At 38.8% G+C, this 19,494-nt stretch overlaps 1 protein-coding gene across 8 annotated transcripts in view; it reads left to right on the plus strand.

The window, feature by feature from the left end:
- The window catches only part of CCDC148 (coiled-coil domain containing 148), a 325,900-nt gene that overhangs the window by 115,273 nt on the left and 191,133 nt on the right, over positions 1 to 19,494 (plus strand). For 6 of the 8 annotated variants that reach the window (XM_060177892.1, XM_060177899.1, XM_007524305.3 and 3 more), the window contains 5 exons: positions 8,122 to 8,225; positions 13,643 to 13,725; positions 14,141 to 14,286; positions 15,238 to 15,333; positions 15,419 to 15,597. In XM_060177892.1, coding sequence (XP_060033875.1) covers positions 8,122 to 8,225; positions 13,643 to 13,725; positions 14,141 to 14,286; positions 15,238 to 15,333; positions 15,419 to 15,597 — 608 coding nt within the window. Of the gene's footprint in view, positions 1 to 8,121; positions 8,226 to 13,264; positions 13,392 to 13,642; positions 13,726 to 14,140; positions 14,287 to 15,237; positions 15,334 to 15,418; positions 15,598 to 19,494 lie in introns of those variants that run through there. The other 2 variants (XM_060177900.1, XM_060177896.1) reach the window with 2 other exon arrangements.

Genomic DNA, 19,494 nt, shown 5'->3' on the forward strand with positions numbered 1-19,494 from the left:
TCTTCCAAAAATAAATTGTAAGAAGTCAAAAAAAAATGGAGGAAGAAATCTAAATGCCCAAGTCAGTCGCATTCTGTGGATCTTATTTTGATAGTGATTTTAATAAACTTTAATTTTAAAAAGTATGGAGACAACCATGGAAATTTACAGTTATGAGATAAGTGAAGTTATTATGAGATTATGAAGACTAATGATTAATGATGATGATAGCATAGGATTTGGAGTTATTTCTCATAGCTATTCTTTATTTTTTCCACCAAGGTCACTACTGGGCTTGGAAATGACTCCACCACTCCCTATAGCTATTACTGTTCTTTCTTGTTGATGGAGGCTGAGAAACAGAGGCAATTGCATCGCTGCTGAAGATGCTTGCCCCATGCAGGTGGGTGACTCCCCAGATGAGTCGCCATGGGGCCCAGCACTGATATTTTGAAGAAATATACTGAAGCATTTCTGTTTAACATTCAGTCTCTGAATCTGATTTTAAGAACTGCCATGGGGTTAGTTATGGGTGTCACCAGTGATCATCCTGTAAGTAGAATGTTGCATATGAGTGATACTATCACCCTAATTTGACATGTGCTTACAAATTTCTCATGATACAATGAATAAAAAGAATTAGTGGATGGATATTCAAATTTGACAAGAAGAAATATTGATTATTGAGAAGTCAGGATGTTCAAATAAAAATAAATATCCCCTTTTTTCAAACCATGTTTTCATCTGTGACTAATAGTGGTCTACAAGATTATAATATTAGAGAGTACAATTACCAAAGTTCTGAGCACTCATGCTCCTGACAATAACCACAATAGTTCTCACAAAGTTATAGAGGCAACTCTTGGGTTCAGTGTGAGTGTGTGTGTGTGTGTGTGTGTGTGTGTTTCAGTTCTCTAGCTTCCACATGAATGAAACTACCTAGTAGTTGTCTTTTACCTCTTGTTAATGTCCCTTTTATACTTAAACAGAGTATGAACAGTCAACATATAATATACCTAAACATATTTTAGTTTTCAGGCCAAACGTAATACTTGGCTTTTAGTTCAGTCTCAGCTTGTGAAAAGCTAGCTGGCTCAATGTTCACTTAATGGTCTTATTTGGCATCTCAAAATGCATACTTGACAGTGACATAGTTATTACATAGATGGTCATCACTTTTTATCAAAATAGCAGCAATGATAGGAATTCAAGAATTCTTCTCAGTTGTCAACAATACTTCTGTTGGCATCACACATCCTGGCCTCAAACTATACTACAGAGCTACTATAATCAAAACAGCCGGTACTGCAAAGAAATCAGACACATAGATCAGTGGAACAGAATTGAAAGTCTGGAATTAAGTGCCCTTATCTACAGGCAACTTGTTTTTGACAAAAGGGGTCAGAACATGAAATGGTGAAAGGAGAGTTTTTTTCAACAAGTGGTGATGGAAAAACTGGGAAAATTGAATGAAACTGGACCACCATATATCACTGAGCACAAAAGTCAACTCCACATGGATCAAAAACATGGATATTAGACCAGAAACTATCAAATACTTCAAAGAAAGCATTGGCAGGACACTTCATGACCCATGCTTCAAGAAAATCTTCAGAGATTCAAATTCAACAGCAAAGAAAACAAAAACAAAAGTAAATCAGTGAAACTATATCAATTAAAAAGCTTCTGTACAAAGTTGAAAAACAAGATCAGAAGAGAAAACACAAAGCAGAACCTGGACTAGAGTTGGTGTATTGCAGTAAAAGTAAAAGACTCTAGGCTGGGGCGAGGGTTCAGGTCCTGAAACATTATGGCAGAGGAGGACCTGGTGAGGGTTGAATTGTTATATGGAAAACTGGGAAATGTTATGCATATACAAACTACTGTATTTTGCTATCAACTGCAAACCACTAATCCCCCAATAAAGAAATTAAAAAAAAAAAAAGGCTTCTACACAGCAAAGGGTATCACCAAACTAACAGAAAAACATCCTACAGCATGGGAGAAGATCTCTCTATATACAACATGCTTCAGAGAAGGGACAAATAACCAAAATTCATAGGGAGGTCAGTAGACTTAACAAACAACCCTATAAGAATATGGGGTGAGGACATGAACAGAAACCTTACAGAGGAAGAGAACCACAGAGTCAACAGACTCATGAGAAAGTGCTCAAAGTCATGGTCATCAGAGCAATTCAAGTAAAGACAACAATGAGATACCACTTCATACCTGTGAGGCTATTATATATGAGAAAAGCAGTAACAACACATATTGGAGAGGATGTAGAGAAAAGGGATACTCCTACACTGCTGGTGGGAGTGCAGAATGCTTTAACCCTTGTGGAAGACACACTGGAGATTTCTCGCAACACTAGAAGTAGACCTGCCCTGTGACCAAGCAATTTCTCTCCTGGGGATTTACCGAAAGGGAACAACATCAGAAAAGATCTGTGTATATCCATGTTCATAGCAGCATGATTTATAATCACCAAAACTTGGAAGCAACCCAGATGTCCATTGACAGATGAGGAGTTAAAAAAACCGTTGTATAGATACATGATAGAATACTATTCAGCTGTTAAAAATGATGAAGTCATCACCTCTCCATCATCTTGGATGAAACTGAAAGATATTGTGTTAAGGAAGATAAGGCAAGACTTCCATAGGTGGGACTACGGAGCAGCAGCAGCTGTGTTTCTCTACTCTCCTCTCCCGGGTCAACTAGGAATGCCAAAGGAGACCACCTGGGACCGCAACAAGACAGGACTAGAACGACTTCACGAACTCAGAAAATCTCCAGTGAGTGCAAACGCATGTGGCTAGTGGACAGAGAGGAGCCTAGGGAAAGATTAAGTGGCTGGTAACAGTCCAGCAGTTTACCAGTTGAGACACCACCTCCAGTCTGTTTCACCAACAAAAAAAACAGCTGAAGGGAGGAGAGGACTCCCCTGAGACTCACCAAATGCAGCTGTGAGTCTCCATTGCTACTGCCATCAGAACCTGGAAAATTGGCAGGGAGGCTCTGTGCTGACACCAGGGGACAGAGAACTAATGAGGAAACTCAGGAGAAGATCTACACCTTGGTGGCCTAGTGGTGGGGCTGTGAGAGTCTCTTTGCATAACCACTGGATTATCTCTGCCCAACCTTGCTTTATCTCTTGGTCAGGAATCAGTGATTAAGTCAAGAAGCCTACTTATAGTTTAAAAGCCCTCAGGCTCCCATAGAAAAACAAGAAAGAAAAAAAACAAGAGGCTTTTAAGCCACTGAGCTCCAACTCAGGGATTAAAATAATATTGAAACAACTGTGAACCCTTTAATTATCTTACTTAGACACAAGTCAATCCAGGCAAGAGTGATCAGTAATTTGAAAAGTACTGAGAGAGGGACCTCATAACATACTATATAGAATGGTTAAACCAACAAGAAGAAATATTGGAGTCCAGCTAAAATCCCCCCAAAGGTTGAAGCACAAAATAATGAGGTCAATATCCAAACACTAGTTAAGGAAATACTTACAGGAGTGAGTAAAGAGTTAGAAAGAATTGTCATCAGAAATACAGAAACAACAAATGAGACTCTGGAAGAAAACACTAATCATCTCAAGGTTTATTAGATAGCTGAAATAGCTGAGCTAAGAACACAACTATCTGAACAAGCTAAAGCAGTATCATTACAGGGTAACAAAATAGATGAACTTCAGAAAACAGTAGAGGGGAGAGAGAATAGAATCAATGAGGCTGAAGACAGAATTAGTAAGATCTAGGATGAATTAGAAACAATTTAAAAAAGAAGTAAGAGATCTCAAAAAGACATTAAGAGATACTGAAAACAACAACAGAGACCTATGGGATGAATTCAAAAGAAATAAAATATGCATTATAGGCTTACCCGAGGAAGAAAGAGAGGGAGAGGAAGAAAGCATTCTTCTGGACATAATAGCTGAGAACTTCTCTAGTCTAGACAACATCAAAGACATAAAGGTTCAAGAAGCCCAGAGAGTCCCAAACAGAATGAATCCAGATTTAAAGACACATCATTTTTAGAATGAAAAGGAATAAGGATATAGAAAGGATCCTGAAGGTTGCAGGATCCTACAGTCACCTACAGAGGAAAACCCATAAGATTAACAGAAGACTTCTCCACACAAACACTATAGGCCAGAAGAGAATGGTAAGATATCTGTCGAGTGCCCAATAAAAAAGGCTTTCAACAAAGACTACTGTATCCTGTTAGAATGTCATTCAGACTAGATTGAGCCAAAAAAAAAAAAAAAACCTTCTCAGATAAGCAACAGTTGAAAGAACCAACTATCACCAAGCCTGCCCTGAAAGAAGTTCTGGAAGGTTTCCTATAAACAGTCAGACCACAATAAATAGGCCATATAACATAATACTCTAAAACTCTACAAGAATGGCATTAAAATATCTTCAGTCTTTGATATCAATAAATATCAGTGGCCTGAATTCACCTATTAAAAGGCTCAGAGTAGGACGATGGATCAGAAAACACAACAATATGCTGTCTATAGGAAACCCACATAACTCAACAAGACAAACACAGACTCAAAGTGAAAGGATGGAAAACTATCATACAGGACAATGGCCCACAAAAAAGGGCAGGAACAGCTAGCTATTCTAATATCTGGCATGATAGACCTTAAAATAAATAAAATTTAAAAACATAGGGATCAACACTACTTAATTCTCAGTGGATCAGTCATTCAAGAGGACTTAACAATTATTAACATCTATGCATCCAGTAAGAAGCCATCTAAATACATCAAATATCTACTGAAAGAGCTACAGAAATATATTAACAGCAACACAGTAATAGTAGGGGACTTCAACACCCCACTCTCTCAACTGGACAGATCATCAGGGCAGAAAATCAATAAATAAACGAGGGAACTAATGAGGAGATAGATAAACTAGAACTATTGGACATTTTCAGTCATTCACCCCAAGAAACTGGAATATACATTTTAGTCAAGTCCACATGGGTCATTCTCAAGGATAAACCATATGTTAGGCCACAAAGACAGCATCCACAAATTCAAGAGCATCAAATCATCCCAAGCATTTTCTCAGACCACAGTAGAACTAAACTAACACTGAACAACCCACAAAATATTAGTAATAGTCCCCAAATGTGGAAGCTCAACAGTACACACCTTAACAACTACTGGGTTAAAGAGGAAATTAAGGAAGAAGTCAAAATGTTTGGAGAGTTCAATGAAAATAAAGACACAAGCTATTAAAATATTTGGGGCACAACTAAGGCAGTACTGAGAGGGAAATTCATAGCCATACAAGCACACATTAGGAAACAAAAAAAAGCACAAATAAATAGCCTGATTGCACATCTTAAAGACCTAGAAGAAGAAGAACAAAGGAACCCTAAAGCAACCAGAAGGACAGAAATCACTAAAGTTAGGGCAGAAATCAATAACATTGAAAATAAGAAAACCATATAAAGGATCAAGGAAAGTAAGTGTTGTTCTTCAAAAGAGTGAACAAAATTGACAAACCTTAAGTGCAACTCACAAAACAAAAAAATGGGGAAGACCCAAATAAATCAGATCATAAATGAAAGAGGAGATATCACAAAAGGCACCACAGAAATTCAACATATAATGCGAGACTTCTATGAACAGTTATATGCCACCAAGCTAGAGATCCTGGAAGAAATGGATGATTTCCTAGATACCTATGAACTTCCAAAATTAAGTAAAGAGGAACTAGATAACATGAACAGGCCACTCACAGCTAATGAAATTGAAACAGTTATCAAAAACCTTCCCAAGAATAAAAGTCCTGGACCAGATGGTTTTACAAATGAATTCTACAAAATTTTCAAAGGAGAACTAATACCTCTACTTTTAAAAGTCTTCCAGAAGATTGAAGACACTGGAATACTCCCTTCCAGCTTCTATGAAACGAACATCACTTTGATACCAAAAGCAGACAGGGACACAAAGGAAAAAGAAAACTATAGACAATATCTCTGATGAACATAGATGCTAAAATATTGAACACAATTCTAGCCAACCAGATACAACAGTATATTAAAAAGATTGTTCATCATGACCAAGTGGGATTTATCCCAGCCATGCAAGGTTGGTTTAGTATATGTAAATCAATCAACATGATCCACCACATCAACAAAAGCAAGACCAAAAAACCCATGGTCCTATCAATAGATGCAGAGAAATCCTTTGACAAAATATAACATCCCTTTGTTGGGTAGTATGCCACCTCCCCCTGGCTTCTGCTTAACCATATGCCTATATAGAGATTTACTGATCCAAAGCTTTGGTCTATTTACATGAATCACTTTTACATTTACATAAAGCACTCCCTCCAGGGCATTGGTGGTTCAGTGATAGGATTCTCGCCTGTTCCGCCCCCTCCTTGTCACACTCTGATTTTCACCAGTCACTTTTCTCTCCACCCTCTCTATATCACATCCTGTTTCCACCCTACTTGGAGAGTATAAAAACAGCTGCTCTTCTGATTAAAGACACTTGGAAATTGCTTTCCGGCTCCGAGAGTTCCAGAGTGTATCTCCTGTGAAGTTGGTGCGGCACGAGTTCCTGATCCCTCTCCCACCCAGCAGCCTAGATCGGCTCCAGTTGAGTTCTCTCCAAGCCAGAGAGCACTAGCTCGGGAAGAAGTACCCTCAGGCTATCCCGGCACCCTTTATGATCAAAACACTACAAAAAGTGGTAATAGATGGGAAATTCCTCCAGATAGTGAATTTTATATATAGCAAACCTACAGCCAACATCATACTCAATGGTAAAAAACTGGAAGCATTTCCCCTCAGATCAGGTACTAGACAGGGCTGCCCACTATCACCATTATTTTTCAACATAGTGTTGGAAGTTCTTGCCATAGTAACCAGGCAGGATCAAGGAATTAAAGGGATACAGATTGGAAGAGAAGTCAAAATTTCCCTATTTTCAGATGACATGATAGTATACATAGAAAAACATAAGGAATCCAGCAAGAAGCTTTTGGACATCATCATTGGATGGACTTTGAAATATTCATTTTAAGTGAAATAAGTCAGAAACAGAAGGATGAATATGGGATGATCTCACTCTCAGGCAGAAGTTGAAAAATAAGATCATAGGGTGGGGGAGACAGCATAATGGTTATGGAAACAGAATCTCCAACAAGGGCAACAAAAAGGGAAAATGAATAAATAAATATTAAAAAAAAAAGAATCTCATGCCCGAGGCTCCTAAATCCCAGGTCCAATTCCCAGCACCACCATATGCCAGAGCTGAGCAGTACTCTAGTATTTCTCTGTGTGTGTATGTCTCTTTCTCAGCATCGATCTCAAAAATAAATAAATAAATAAAATTAATTTTAAAAAATTAAAAAAAGAAAGAAAAACAAGATCAGAAGAGAAAACACAAGTAGAGCCTGAACTGGAATTGGCATATTGCACCAAAGTAAAAGACTCTGGGGTTGGTGGAGGGGAGATTATAGGTCCAAAAAGATGACAGAGGACCTAGAGGGGGTTGTATTATTATATGGAAAACTGAGAAATGTTATGCAATGTACAAACTATTGTATTTACTATTGAATGTAAATCATTTATTCCCCAATAAAGAAACTTAAAAAAAAAGAAAAAAATGAGCCAATATGTAGAAAATACAGTGGCTGGTGTGGGAACTTGATTTCAAAGCGTATGACTTGCATCAAGTTTCTGGCACTGTATAGGCTGTGTTGATTCTCTCTGTCTCTCTCACTCTGTAGGTCTTAAATGTATATTAAACATTTCTATTATGGAAAACACATTTTAAAAACTTTGAGGGAGCTGGGCGGTGGCACAGCGAGGTAAGTGCTCATGGCAGAATGTGTACTGACCAGTATTAGGATCCTGGTGAGTCCAGCTCCCCACCTGCAGGGGGTTCACTTCACAGGTGGTGAAGCAGGTCTGCAAGTGTCTATCTTTCTCTCCCTCTCTCAGTCTTCCTCATCTCTCTCAATTTCTCTCTGTCCTATCCAACAGCATCAATAACAACAACAGTAATAACAACAATGACGATAAGCAAGGGCAACAAAATGGAATAAAAAAATAAAGTTTAAAAAAAGCTTTGAAACTGCTCTTTTGTTCTTTTAATTCCAGATCAGAAAAACAGAACAGACATCAAAGATATCTAAAGAACAAATGCTAATAAAACAACACAAGCAAGTTTGGTGGCAGGAACATCAAAGGTTGAATGAAGTCAGGTAAGAAGTGTAGGGAATATGGATAAAAACATGAAGGAATTGCTAAGAGTGGCATTTATGTTGCTTGATGTTCTGTTACTTTCCATGTTAATTAAACCATTTAATCAGAAGCTAAAGTTACAGTTTGAGAGTGAGTCAAATTAAAATCCTTTCATTTCTTCAGTTCAATTTGAATCCAGTGAATATGTTAATATAGCTTTTACTTTCCTTAGGAAAAAATATATATTCACAGATAACTACTAATGGCTTACTCTTCTAAATCCATACTCAGCTGTGTTTCAGTCAGTGACTCCTTAGCACATGTGAATATAAGATTTGTCTACATGTATCTCTTTCCTACAAAAGGTGAACTGTTCTAGGGCCAGGGTCTCAGCATTCTTACAGTGCACATTACCTGGGAGCAGATAAGTACTTTCAGTAAGTGAATGGACAAGTGAACTTAGGTGCTCAGCTTGCTCAGTCAGTCTAGGTGGAGCTGCATCATCAGTAACTTGGTTAGTTTACACTTCTTTTTTAAAATATTTATTTATTTATTTATTCCCTTTTGTTGATCTTGTTGTTTTATTGTTGTTGTAGTTGTTGGATAGGACAGAGAGAATTGGAGAGAGGAGGGGAAGACAGAGGGTGAGAGAAAGATAGACACCTTCAGACCTGCTTCACTACCTGTGAAGTGACTTCCCTGCAGGTGGGGAGCCAGGGGCTCTAATCAGGATCCTTACACAGGTCCTCGAGCTTTGCGCCACATGCGCTTAACCCAGTGCACTACTGCCTGACTCCCTCAGTTTACACTTCTGACCTGTATTATTACTCCCAGAACTTCTGTCAAGATGAACTGAAGCAATCCTGTAGTTGATCTTAATTGTAATATTTGAAAATTATTTTTCAAGTATTACAATTCAGATATACTGTCTCCTTTATTTGTGAGAAATGTACAGTTTTAATAATGTGATATTTATTTGTTGAGTATGCATTTAAATGTTTCACATATATATTTTATATCAAAACACAGTTTTTGTAGTCCTAATGTATGTGTAGTTTCCAAACACCATTAACTTTATTGCCATTGTCATGTTTTTCAGCTTAGGTTCTTCTTCTCCCCTTTTTTTTTAACTTTAGATGATTTTCACATTAGGAGTTTCTTATTCTAGTAACTGAGTCCTATAATGGGAAGTAGAAGGTTCATGCTTTTAAGTAGTTTTCATCATCATATAACTTAAAATAGAATAACAAACATATAGACTTCATCACCATACTTTTGCGGTAAAGCAGACTAGATCTGTCTTATTCCTCAGCAAGTCACATAGTGTAGAAAGGATATTTGAGCTCATTAGATTTTTTTTGAAAATTTGCATAACTTGAATCAAAAGGGAAGTCTACTAGACAGTTTTAATTGTGAGTAGATGCTGAAACTCAGAATAAAGCCTGAGTTTGTTCACAATGTGCTCATTTATGCAAACTCTAATGGAAAAGAACATGCTGGGAAAGTTTTTTATTTTAGCTGTTCCACTCCCTTTCTGATGGTTTGACTTGTTTTTGAGGTAGATATAAAGAAGTATATAAATATTGTTATGGAAAGCATTCATAATAATGACCTAGTATCTTAAAACTATTATGTCCTGAAAATTGGATAAGAAGAATTTCAGGATACTTCCCTGTGTGGCTCTCGATGTAGGCTAATTTAGTGTGTGCTCAGTGAATTAAAAAACTAATAGTAACAAGATTAAATTTCTAGAAAAGAAAGAAGGAACTAAGAGGCTGTTGATAGTGCCTTTTTTAGGCCTTTCTGTTTGATGGCTGAGCTTATTATGTCTTCATCTAATCATAGCAGATTATTGAGCACTTTTACTTTGAGGAGTATAGTTGACCCTAATTTATGGATATGTGTACATGTGCCCAGGACAGACAACCCCACTATGTGTCCTGGAGCTCTGATTCCCCAGAACCCTGCCCCACTAGGGAAAGAGAGAGGCAGGCTGGAAGTATGGATCAACCTGTCAATGTTCATGTTCAGCAGGGAAGCAATTATAGAAGCCAGACCTTCCACCTTCTGCATCCCACAATGACCTTGGGTCCATCCTCCCAGAAGGTTAAATAGGAAAGCTATTAGGGGATGGGATGGGATACAGAATTCTGGTGGTGGGAATTGTGTGGAATTGTACCCCTCTTATCCTATGGTTTTGTCAATGTTTCCTTTTTATAAATAAAAAAAATAATTAATTAATTAATTAAAATTAATAAAATAAATTTGTCTTATTTTGTTTTGCTCACCATTTTCCACCTGACATCTTAACTGACAGCATTGCATCAGAGAACACAGTTTGGCAGATGTTGCCTGCATTCACAAACTAGAACTAGATTTATTATTATAATTTTTTTAAAAACTTTCCCCCATTTTGTTACCTTTGTTGTTTTATTGTTGTTGTTGTTGTTATTGCTGTCGTTGTTGTTGAATAGGACATAGAAATGGAGAGAGGAAAGGAAGACAGAGAAGGGGAGAGAAAGACACAACACCTGCAGACCTGTTTCATCGCTTGTGAGGCGACACCCCCTGCTGGTGGAGAGCCAGGGGCTCGAACCAGGATCCTTGCATAGATCCTTCTGTTTCACACCATGTGTGCTTAACCCACTGTGATATCACTCAACCCCTATTATTATTATTTATAACTCTTAAAGGACATAAAAGCCCTTGTGCTTTTTGTTGACCAGGATGCTTATCGAAATGATCTGAGTCAAAGTTTATCTTAGAAGCCAAATTGGAACTTACTGAAAGTGTCACATGCAAATTAGAACTTTGATCTCTCTTATGAACAGTATCTCTCCTCCTAATGGTTTGTTTATTCTCCTAAGGCTTCCTGGATGCTGAAAGTAAAAGGGACTTGAAGTAAATGGTTTCTAAGCACTAAATTTCGTTCTTTTAAATATTTATTTATTTTCCCTTTTGTTGCCCTTGTTGTTTAACATTGTTGTGGTTATTGATGTCATTTGATAGGACAGAGAGAAATGGAGAGAGGAGGGAAAGACAGAGAGGGGGAGAGAAAGACAGAGACCTGCAGACCTGCTTCACCACCTGTGAAGCAACTCCCTGCAGGTGGGGAGCCAGGGGCTCCAACTGGGATCCTTATGCGGGTCCTTGTGCTTTGTGCCACGTGCACTTAAACCGCTGCACCACCGCCTGACTCCCTAAGCACTGCATTTCTTATTGTTTATTATTCATTTATAGGAATTCATATGCTTTGCATATGAGTGTCTTATGCTAATAATGATTTATAAACTGTTCTCCCTTTTAGAAGGCTGCATTTTCATTTTGATGATAATTTCATTTGTTGTGCAGAACATTTTTAGTTTGATCTGACCACTTGTATTTATTTTTGTTTTCTTGTCAATGGAGGTAGATCCATGACGACATTGCCGAAGTCAGTGTTTACCAGCTAAAAGGAGTTTTGCTAGTGCTTTCTCCTCCTTCTCTTCCTCCTCTTTCTTCTCTTCCTACTTCTCCTCATCTTCTTCCTACTCCTTCTTCTCCTCCTCATCCTCTTCCTCCTTCTCCTCCACTTCCTTCACCTCCTCCTTTTCTTCCTCCTCTTCCTCCACTTCCTTCTCCTCCTCTTCCTCATCCTCCTTTTTTAAAACTTTATTTTAATTTGATGGAGAGCAAAATATGGAGAGATAGACACAGAGAGAAAGACCAGAGCCCTGCTTAGCTCCGGCTGATGGTGGTGCTAGGCATTGAGCTTGGGACTTCAGAGCTTTAGGCACAAAAGTTTAGCAGAACCATTTATGCTGCCCCCATCTCCCCTGCCCCACAGTGCTTCTATTCTTTGATGGTTTCAGATTTTGCATGGAGGCATTTAATCCATTTTTTTTGTGTTTTTTCTTAGTTTTATTGTGTTTTTTTTTTCAATAGAAAAGTCCATTTTGAGTTAGTTTTTCTGTGTGGTGTAAGATAGTGGTATAGTTTATTTCTTCTGCAAGGTCATTTTGTCTTCCAAATCCCACAGAAGCTCATCATGGCTACACTTTCAAAATCACTTCCTTATTGTCCCATGTTTGCCTGACTCTCCTCTTCATCTTCTGTTTTTATTGACTATTTTTCCTTTTAGTTCAGTCTCCTCTTTTTCTCTTGCCACCAGGGTTGTCACTGCATGCAGTTCTAGCACAATGACTCTACCATTCCCTGTGGCCATTTCCCCTTTGATTTCATTTTGTTCTCTGATAGAGACAGTGAGGATGAGAGAAGCAGAGAGGGGAGAGGAGACACATGCAGCACTGCTTCTCAGTCTCTGCCCCCAACCCCCAGCAGGTGGGGACTGAGGACTGACCCCCGGGTCCTTGTACGTGGGGATGGGTGCACTCTAGTGGGTGGCCTGCTACCCAGCCCTTTTGGGCAGGTGATGTCAGCTTGGTGTTTCTCAGTGGTTTCCCAATACCCTGAGCTCTCTCCACAGAAATAATGCCAGGAAGTGCCACATGCTTGCTGTTACTAGTACTGCTACTTATTGCCTGGCTTGTCCATGTAATATTTCTGTCTCAGTACCTGGCAGGTACCTAGTCTATGCTAGGAATTTAGAAAGTGCGTAAGTGAATGGAATTACATTAGATTGAATCTTTCTATTACTAGTGCCTCTTTATAACTGATATGTTGAAAATATGATAATAAAAAATTATGGACCTATGGGGATGCAGAGGTTACATAGGCTCCTATGCTGAATATGAGCCCCAGATCAAATCTATGGGGTCTACAGTTAATATTTATACACCTTTCCCATATTTGAGAGCTACTCTTTTCCCTGATCTAGCTTTCTAGCCATTTTTCCAGCCGTGACATCATCTTCCCAGACAATAACTTGGGTCCACCTGCATATCAGATGTCAGGCTCAGGAAAAAACTAATAAAGTCATGGGCCCTTTGAAATATACCTAAAATAGACCTAGTAACTATTTCCGAAACGGAGACCCAAAATCTTCATCTGCAATATTCCAGCCTTTAGGTTCATGATTAATCAACAATTTGTATGGCTTTATATGTTAACTCTTTTTCAGCCACCAGGTTCCAGATGCTGCCATGATGCCAACTGGATTTCCCTGGGCAGACAGCCCCACCTATGTGTCCTGGAGCCCTGCTTCTTCAGAGCCCTGCCTCACTAGGAAAGAGAGAGAAAGGCTGGGAGTATGGATCAACCTGTAAATGCCCATGTTTAGTGGGGAAGTAATTACACCTTCTGCACCCCATAATGACCCTGGGTCCATACTCCCAGAGGGTTAAAGAATAGGAAAGCTATCAGGGAATGGGATAAGGAGCTCTGGTGGTGTGAAGTGTACCCCCTCTTATCTTATGGTCTTGTCAGTGTTTCTAGTTTATAAATAAGTAAATTAAAAAATTATGATGATAAAAACTGATTGAAATAATGTCAATTTCAGATGTAAAATGGAGTCCGAAATAAAATCCTTTCTCAGTGAAGAGAATGTTGGAAAAGAATGTCTTTCTGATCTTAGGAATTTTGGTGAGATTTTTTTTTTTCTGTATTAAAAGTAGACTTTGGTTTTAAAGATAAAAACTCAGCTACTCAGATCATGTTATTTTATAGTAACTGATGCTTGTTTTTACTTTTTAATATATTTTATTTATTGGATAAATACAGAGATAAATTGAGAGGGGAGAGGGAGATAGAGAAGGAGAGAGACAGAGAGACACCTGCAGCACTGTTTCACCACTTGTGAAGCTTTCCCCCTGCAGGTGGGGACCAGGGGCTTAAACCTGGTTCCTTGTGCACCGTAATGTATGTGCTCACCCAAGTGTGCCACCACCTGCCCCCCTTTTCTATAGAAATGCAAAGATGAACTTGACTCTAATGATCTGAACTTTAAGAAATTTAAAACAGCAATTTGTTACTATGAGTTAATTGTATTTCATTATAGAACAAGAGTTATCAGAGCAGTGGTGCTCATATGTTAAAAATGTGATAAATCCTATTCAGCAATTGAGAACAGATCTGAAATACAGACAGCTGCAAATTTCACAGCACTCAACTTCACATACTGAGTTCAATTCAGTACTAGAACAGGTTAGTATATTACCTTTATCTTTAAGACCAAAATATGTCATTTTTCTACCAATATGATTGTTTGAAATAAGAAATAAATATATGTTTTGCATATATATTTCACTTACCTCCTCCTGATATTTCTTATCTGCATGTTTCCTGCCAGTTGACTGAATGTCTTCCCTGTAGAGCATAAGTCCTGTGGTCAGAGGTATACAAGATGTAGAGCGTTAGGTAAAATAGATACATATTATCTTTGGTCAGTGCCAGGGCTTCACCACTGCAGGCACACATAGAAGGGGAAGGGGGAAGACACCCAAGCTCCTACCAGGATGGTGGGTGCTGTGCTTGAGTCTGGATAGTACACGTGGCCAAGCGGGCATGCTGTCCAGTTGAATCTAGGTGAGCTCCTTCTTCAACCCTAGGTGGTTTTTTCTTACATGGTTTTCCATGTGTTCTGTAGCACTGTAGACCACACTGGGGCCTTGAGGTAGGGCTGCTCAGGATGGAAGAGGTGACTAAGATATAAATAAAGACACAGCCCAATGGAAGTAGAAGTCGCTATGACTTTTGTGCTTCCCATTTCTGCTTCAGTTTACGTGCCTGGACGCTCCTCAGGGGTCATATTTCTGATGAGAGTTGCCTGACTAGCCTCCCCAGAACCTTCCCCCAAAGTCCTGCAAAGGGGTTCCCTTTTAAACTTTCCCACCTTTTATTGACGTTGGGGAGAAATTCCATGCCTTTGAATATCAACATTGGATGGTCTGGGAGTTGAAAGCCATGGGAAAAGAATTGGACTCTCAACGATGAGGCCCCGAGTTTAATCCCCAGTAGTGCATGTACCAGAGCAATGCTCTGATTCTCCCTTTTACTACTGACTCTTGTATTAATAAACAAACAAACAAACAAATAACTATAAGAATTGTATTTAACAGAGCAAGTTGCCCACTACTAGTCTGAAATGTTGTGTAGGTTGACTCTGTGAAGAAACAGTTGAAAGCTGTCTTTGAAAGACTTAATCTGGAGCAACAGAAAACAGGAAAGGACACTTCAGACTGGAGTCTGAAAGTAAGTGTGGTGCACATGGCAAGGGCTTGGCACGTGAGCACTTTACCACCTGGGTATAACACTCATGAGACTTTCTTTTTCTTAGATACTAGACTATTCTGCAGAGGAGAGATGCCACCTAAGTGAAATCCCCATGGAATTAGAAACCTTGTCCTGCCCATACCCCAGTTTGAAATCTTCAATCCTAGATGAGTTCTGTAAATTTACAGAGAAATTTCAAAAGAAATTTCAAGATTCTGATGTGCTGTTAGAAGACATATGTAGGTAAGAAGATAAAACTACTTGAATTGTGTAAATTTTTTGTTCATTTATTCTTGGGGGGCTTAGTATACTTTGGATTTAGTGTTTTCTTGATTGTTGACTAGACTACTCAATTAACAAGTATTTAGATTCACTACTTGTTGGATAGAGAGTTTTTATTTAATAAAATGTTTTCTGGGAAATTAAGGTTTTTAAATGCTCTTTAAGGTTGAAATTAAAATCTTAAAAAGTTATGATTGAAAAAAGAGTTTTATATGCCAAGGTAAGAAATTATTTTCAAATATAAGATTTTAGTAACTGAATTTTCATTTCAAGATACAAAGCTCCCCTTCAGGGCAATGCATGAATCAGTACTGATAACTGATGACAGCAGATAGGGGGCCCATCAGGTTGTACCACCTGCAATCCACTGGAGTTTCTCCCACGGAAAACATACAGTGTTTCATAAATTATTTTTAAAAAGAAACATGCTAATTTTATAAAAGTGTACCTTTTGTTATAACCTGAGAGATAAGTATTCTTCCAAATGGCAAGTATTATTTAAGAGATTTGAGATAGGTTTTGACAGAGTTCTCTCCTCTAGGGTAGGTTTCATGTTAAAAGTCATTTAGTGAAGAAAGCCAGAAGTTCAGGCTCAGGTCTGATCAATAATCTGCTTCAGGTAGTGTGTTTATATGGAGTTTCTGGGGAATATGTTGTAGGTAAATATACTTTTTATTTTATTTTATTGGCCTCAGACTTCTCCCCAGTGCTTATATGTTTTAAAAGAATGAAGAACTAGTGAAGAGGTATATTTATAGTATATTTGAAGTAAAAGATTGTCACTTTGAAGTGGAAATATTTGTGCTTTTCACAGTTTGCAGAGCTTTACCTGTGAATGAAACTCTTCCATATGAAGCACTAGTGTCAGAAATAAACAGCAAGGAAACCTTCCATTTCTGTCAAGAAGTGCTCTTTGTCTTCATTTCTCCCTGACCCAAACTCTCCAGTTACAGCTTCTACTTCTCTCACCACACAGAGAGGTGATGAGAAATCCTGGATGACACGAGTCTTTCTTGGATTAAACTTCTTTCCTAATCGTCTGTTAGGGAGGTTGTACCTTCTGGTCTCCAAAGAGCCTTTTCCATGCCTCCATCTCTGTGTTCCCTTGCTCCTTCCCAACTTGCAACAGAGAGAAAAGTTTTATATATATATATAACTTATATGTGTTGATTGATTCATTAATTATACTTTAATTAAAATGCAGCCACAATGAAGCATTAACTCAACTATGCATTTCATATTAAATCTTTAATTATAAAATAAAATTCTCTTTCCTCTGCTCACTTCAGCCTTGCTGGAGACTCACACACCTCAGTGAGGTAGAGGGAGGACCATGCTTTTGAAGAGGGTGTTATCTGACTGGTCTCGGCAGTGAGGGAGATAAATATTTTGGCTGTTGCCCTAAAAGTTTTATTCCCAGATATCATCTTGTCCCTCTGGGAAGCCATCTGAGATTGTGGTTTCTGAGGTCAGCAACTTCCAGACATGGATGATTTTGCCATAACAGCGTGTTAAGGCCTTCCTTGCTCTAAGGCCTAACTTTCAAAGCTCATTTTCCTACCTTCCCTTGATTCTGAGTTCAGTTTTGTGGCTCTTTTCTGTAACACAGTGCCACTGCATCACTGCCATTACTGAAATACATATATTTCGTGCTAAGATGTCTATAGAGAGAAAAATCAGGAAAAAATAGTTTAGGAAGTGTTAATAGAGGAACTAAAATTCACTATGGAGTCTGAATAGTTCTTAGGGTTAGGATAAGCCAGAAAGTAACTGGGATGCTGTTCTAAGACAAGGTCCCTTATTAGAAGAATCAGCATTGTCAAAGTGACCATTCTATCCAGAGCCATCTACAGATTTCATGCCATCCCCATCAAAGTGGCACCAGATTTCTTTGAGAGAGTAGAACAAAAGTTACAATTCCTTTTTTTTACCCTGGAGTCATAAAAGACAATCTTGAGAAATAAGAATAACAATGGAGGCATCGTACTCCTAGATCTCAGACTATCGTAGGGCAATTGTCATCAAGCTGCTTGGAACTGGAACAAAACATGCTCCCAGACCAACAGATCAGAACTGAGAGTCCAGAAATAAGCTTCCACCATCAGGATAAGGGGCTAGGGGGCAAAGCATTAAATGGAGTATGGAGAGAGTTCAACAAATGGTGTTGTGAAAATTGGATTGAAAGATGCAGAGGAATGAAACTGGACCACCACATTCCACCACACTCAAAAGCAGATTCCAAATGGATCAAAGACACTAGGCTAGAAACCATGAAATACTTAGAGAAAAATACTGGCAGGGCTCTTTTCAACATATTTTTAAGACATCTTTGATGACTTTTATACAACCACAAGGAAAATGAAAGCAAAAGTAAACCAATGGGACTACATCGAGCTGAAACACTTCTGCACAGCAAAAGGAACCGTGACTTAAACACTCCTCAGAGTAGGAAACCTTTGCATGCCACACATCGAACAAAGGGCTAACCAAAATCTATAAAGAGCTCACCAGGCTCAGAAAAACAAACCAACAAAAAACTATCCAAAAATGAGGAGAGGATATGGACTGAGAATGCAAATAATGATAACAGTGAGATACCCTTTACATCTGTAAGATGTCATACACTAGAAAGGATAGTAACAATAAGTGTTGCTGAGGATGTGGAGAAAAAGGAACCCTTATATACTGCTGGTGGGAGTTAATGAGAAAGAGAGAGAAGGAGGGGCTAGGAAGAGAGGGAGAGAAAGAGGGAGGGAAAATGAGATCACATTCCTCTGGCACATGCAGTCTAAGAGTTGAATTCAGGACTCCATACCAAAGCCTGGTGTTCATAGAGGCTCAGCTACCCTTATTCTGACATGGCCACTTTCCCCTTTTGGTCCTTCTTACTGGAGACTGTGATGCATCATATAGATCAAGCACATTTATGTAAAGTTCCCACACAAGTGAGTGTGACCATATTTTAACCAGGTTAGTAAAACGGTGACCTTTGAGGTTAAACTCTCCATGGAGTGCTTTTAGTTACAGTCTTTTCACTCAATCAGAGGCCATAGACTCTGGGTTAACCCCAACTTTTATTTTCATTTTCCCTGTCTTGTACCAACTGGTGTCAACTGGAATGAGTCCATCTCCAGATTCGAAGGCTGACTGTTGGGAACATGTGTCAGTATAACCTCGTTTCTCAGGACACACTGACTAACTTGGGTATTGAAATCCATGCCAGGTGTCTTCTAGACACTTGTGAGCCATGGTGGTTTTTGTTCTGTGTCTATACAGAAGGGCTCACAGCTGGGTTTGCTATGGTAGCTTCTGTGGCTGAACGGAAACCACACACAAGAAGGCAAAGCTCAGAAAATCCTGTGGAAGTAGAACTGGTGTTGGTTTCTCTTTTTCTTTTTGGACAATATTTCTTTTTTATATTTTTTATTATCTTTACTCATTGGATAGAGGCATCCATAAATTGAGAGGAGAGGGGGCAGAAAGAAAGAGAGAAAGACAGAGAGATACCTGCAACACTGCTTCATCACTTGCAAAGCTTTCACTCTGCAGGTGGGGACCGGGAGCTTGAGCCTGGGTTTTTGTGCATTGTAATACGTCTGCTCAACCAGGTGTGCCACTGCCGCATTCCCTGGTGTCCAGTTTCATGAGGTTTCACTGCTGGGATTCTTCCCCCACTCCCCGACACACACTTTTTTTTTCTATATATATCCTTAGTGATTTAAAATGATTTGTAAGATTGTAAGATGACAAGGGTGTAGTCCTACATCATCACCCCTCCCCTTACCCCAGTCATAAACACTGCAATTCTCAGTTTTAGAGACAGCTTGGTGGTCTTTCTTTCTTTCTTTTTTTTTTTTC

Source organism: Erinaceus europaeus, chromosome 18 (assembly GCF_950295315.1).
Source record: "Erinaceus europaeus chromosome 18, mEriEur2.1, whole genome shotgun sequence".
In the NCBI taxonomy this organism is placed as follows: domain Eukaryota; kingdom Metazoa; phylum Chordata; class Mammalia; order Eulipotyphla; family Erinaceidae; genus Erinaceus; species Erinaceus europaeus.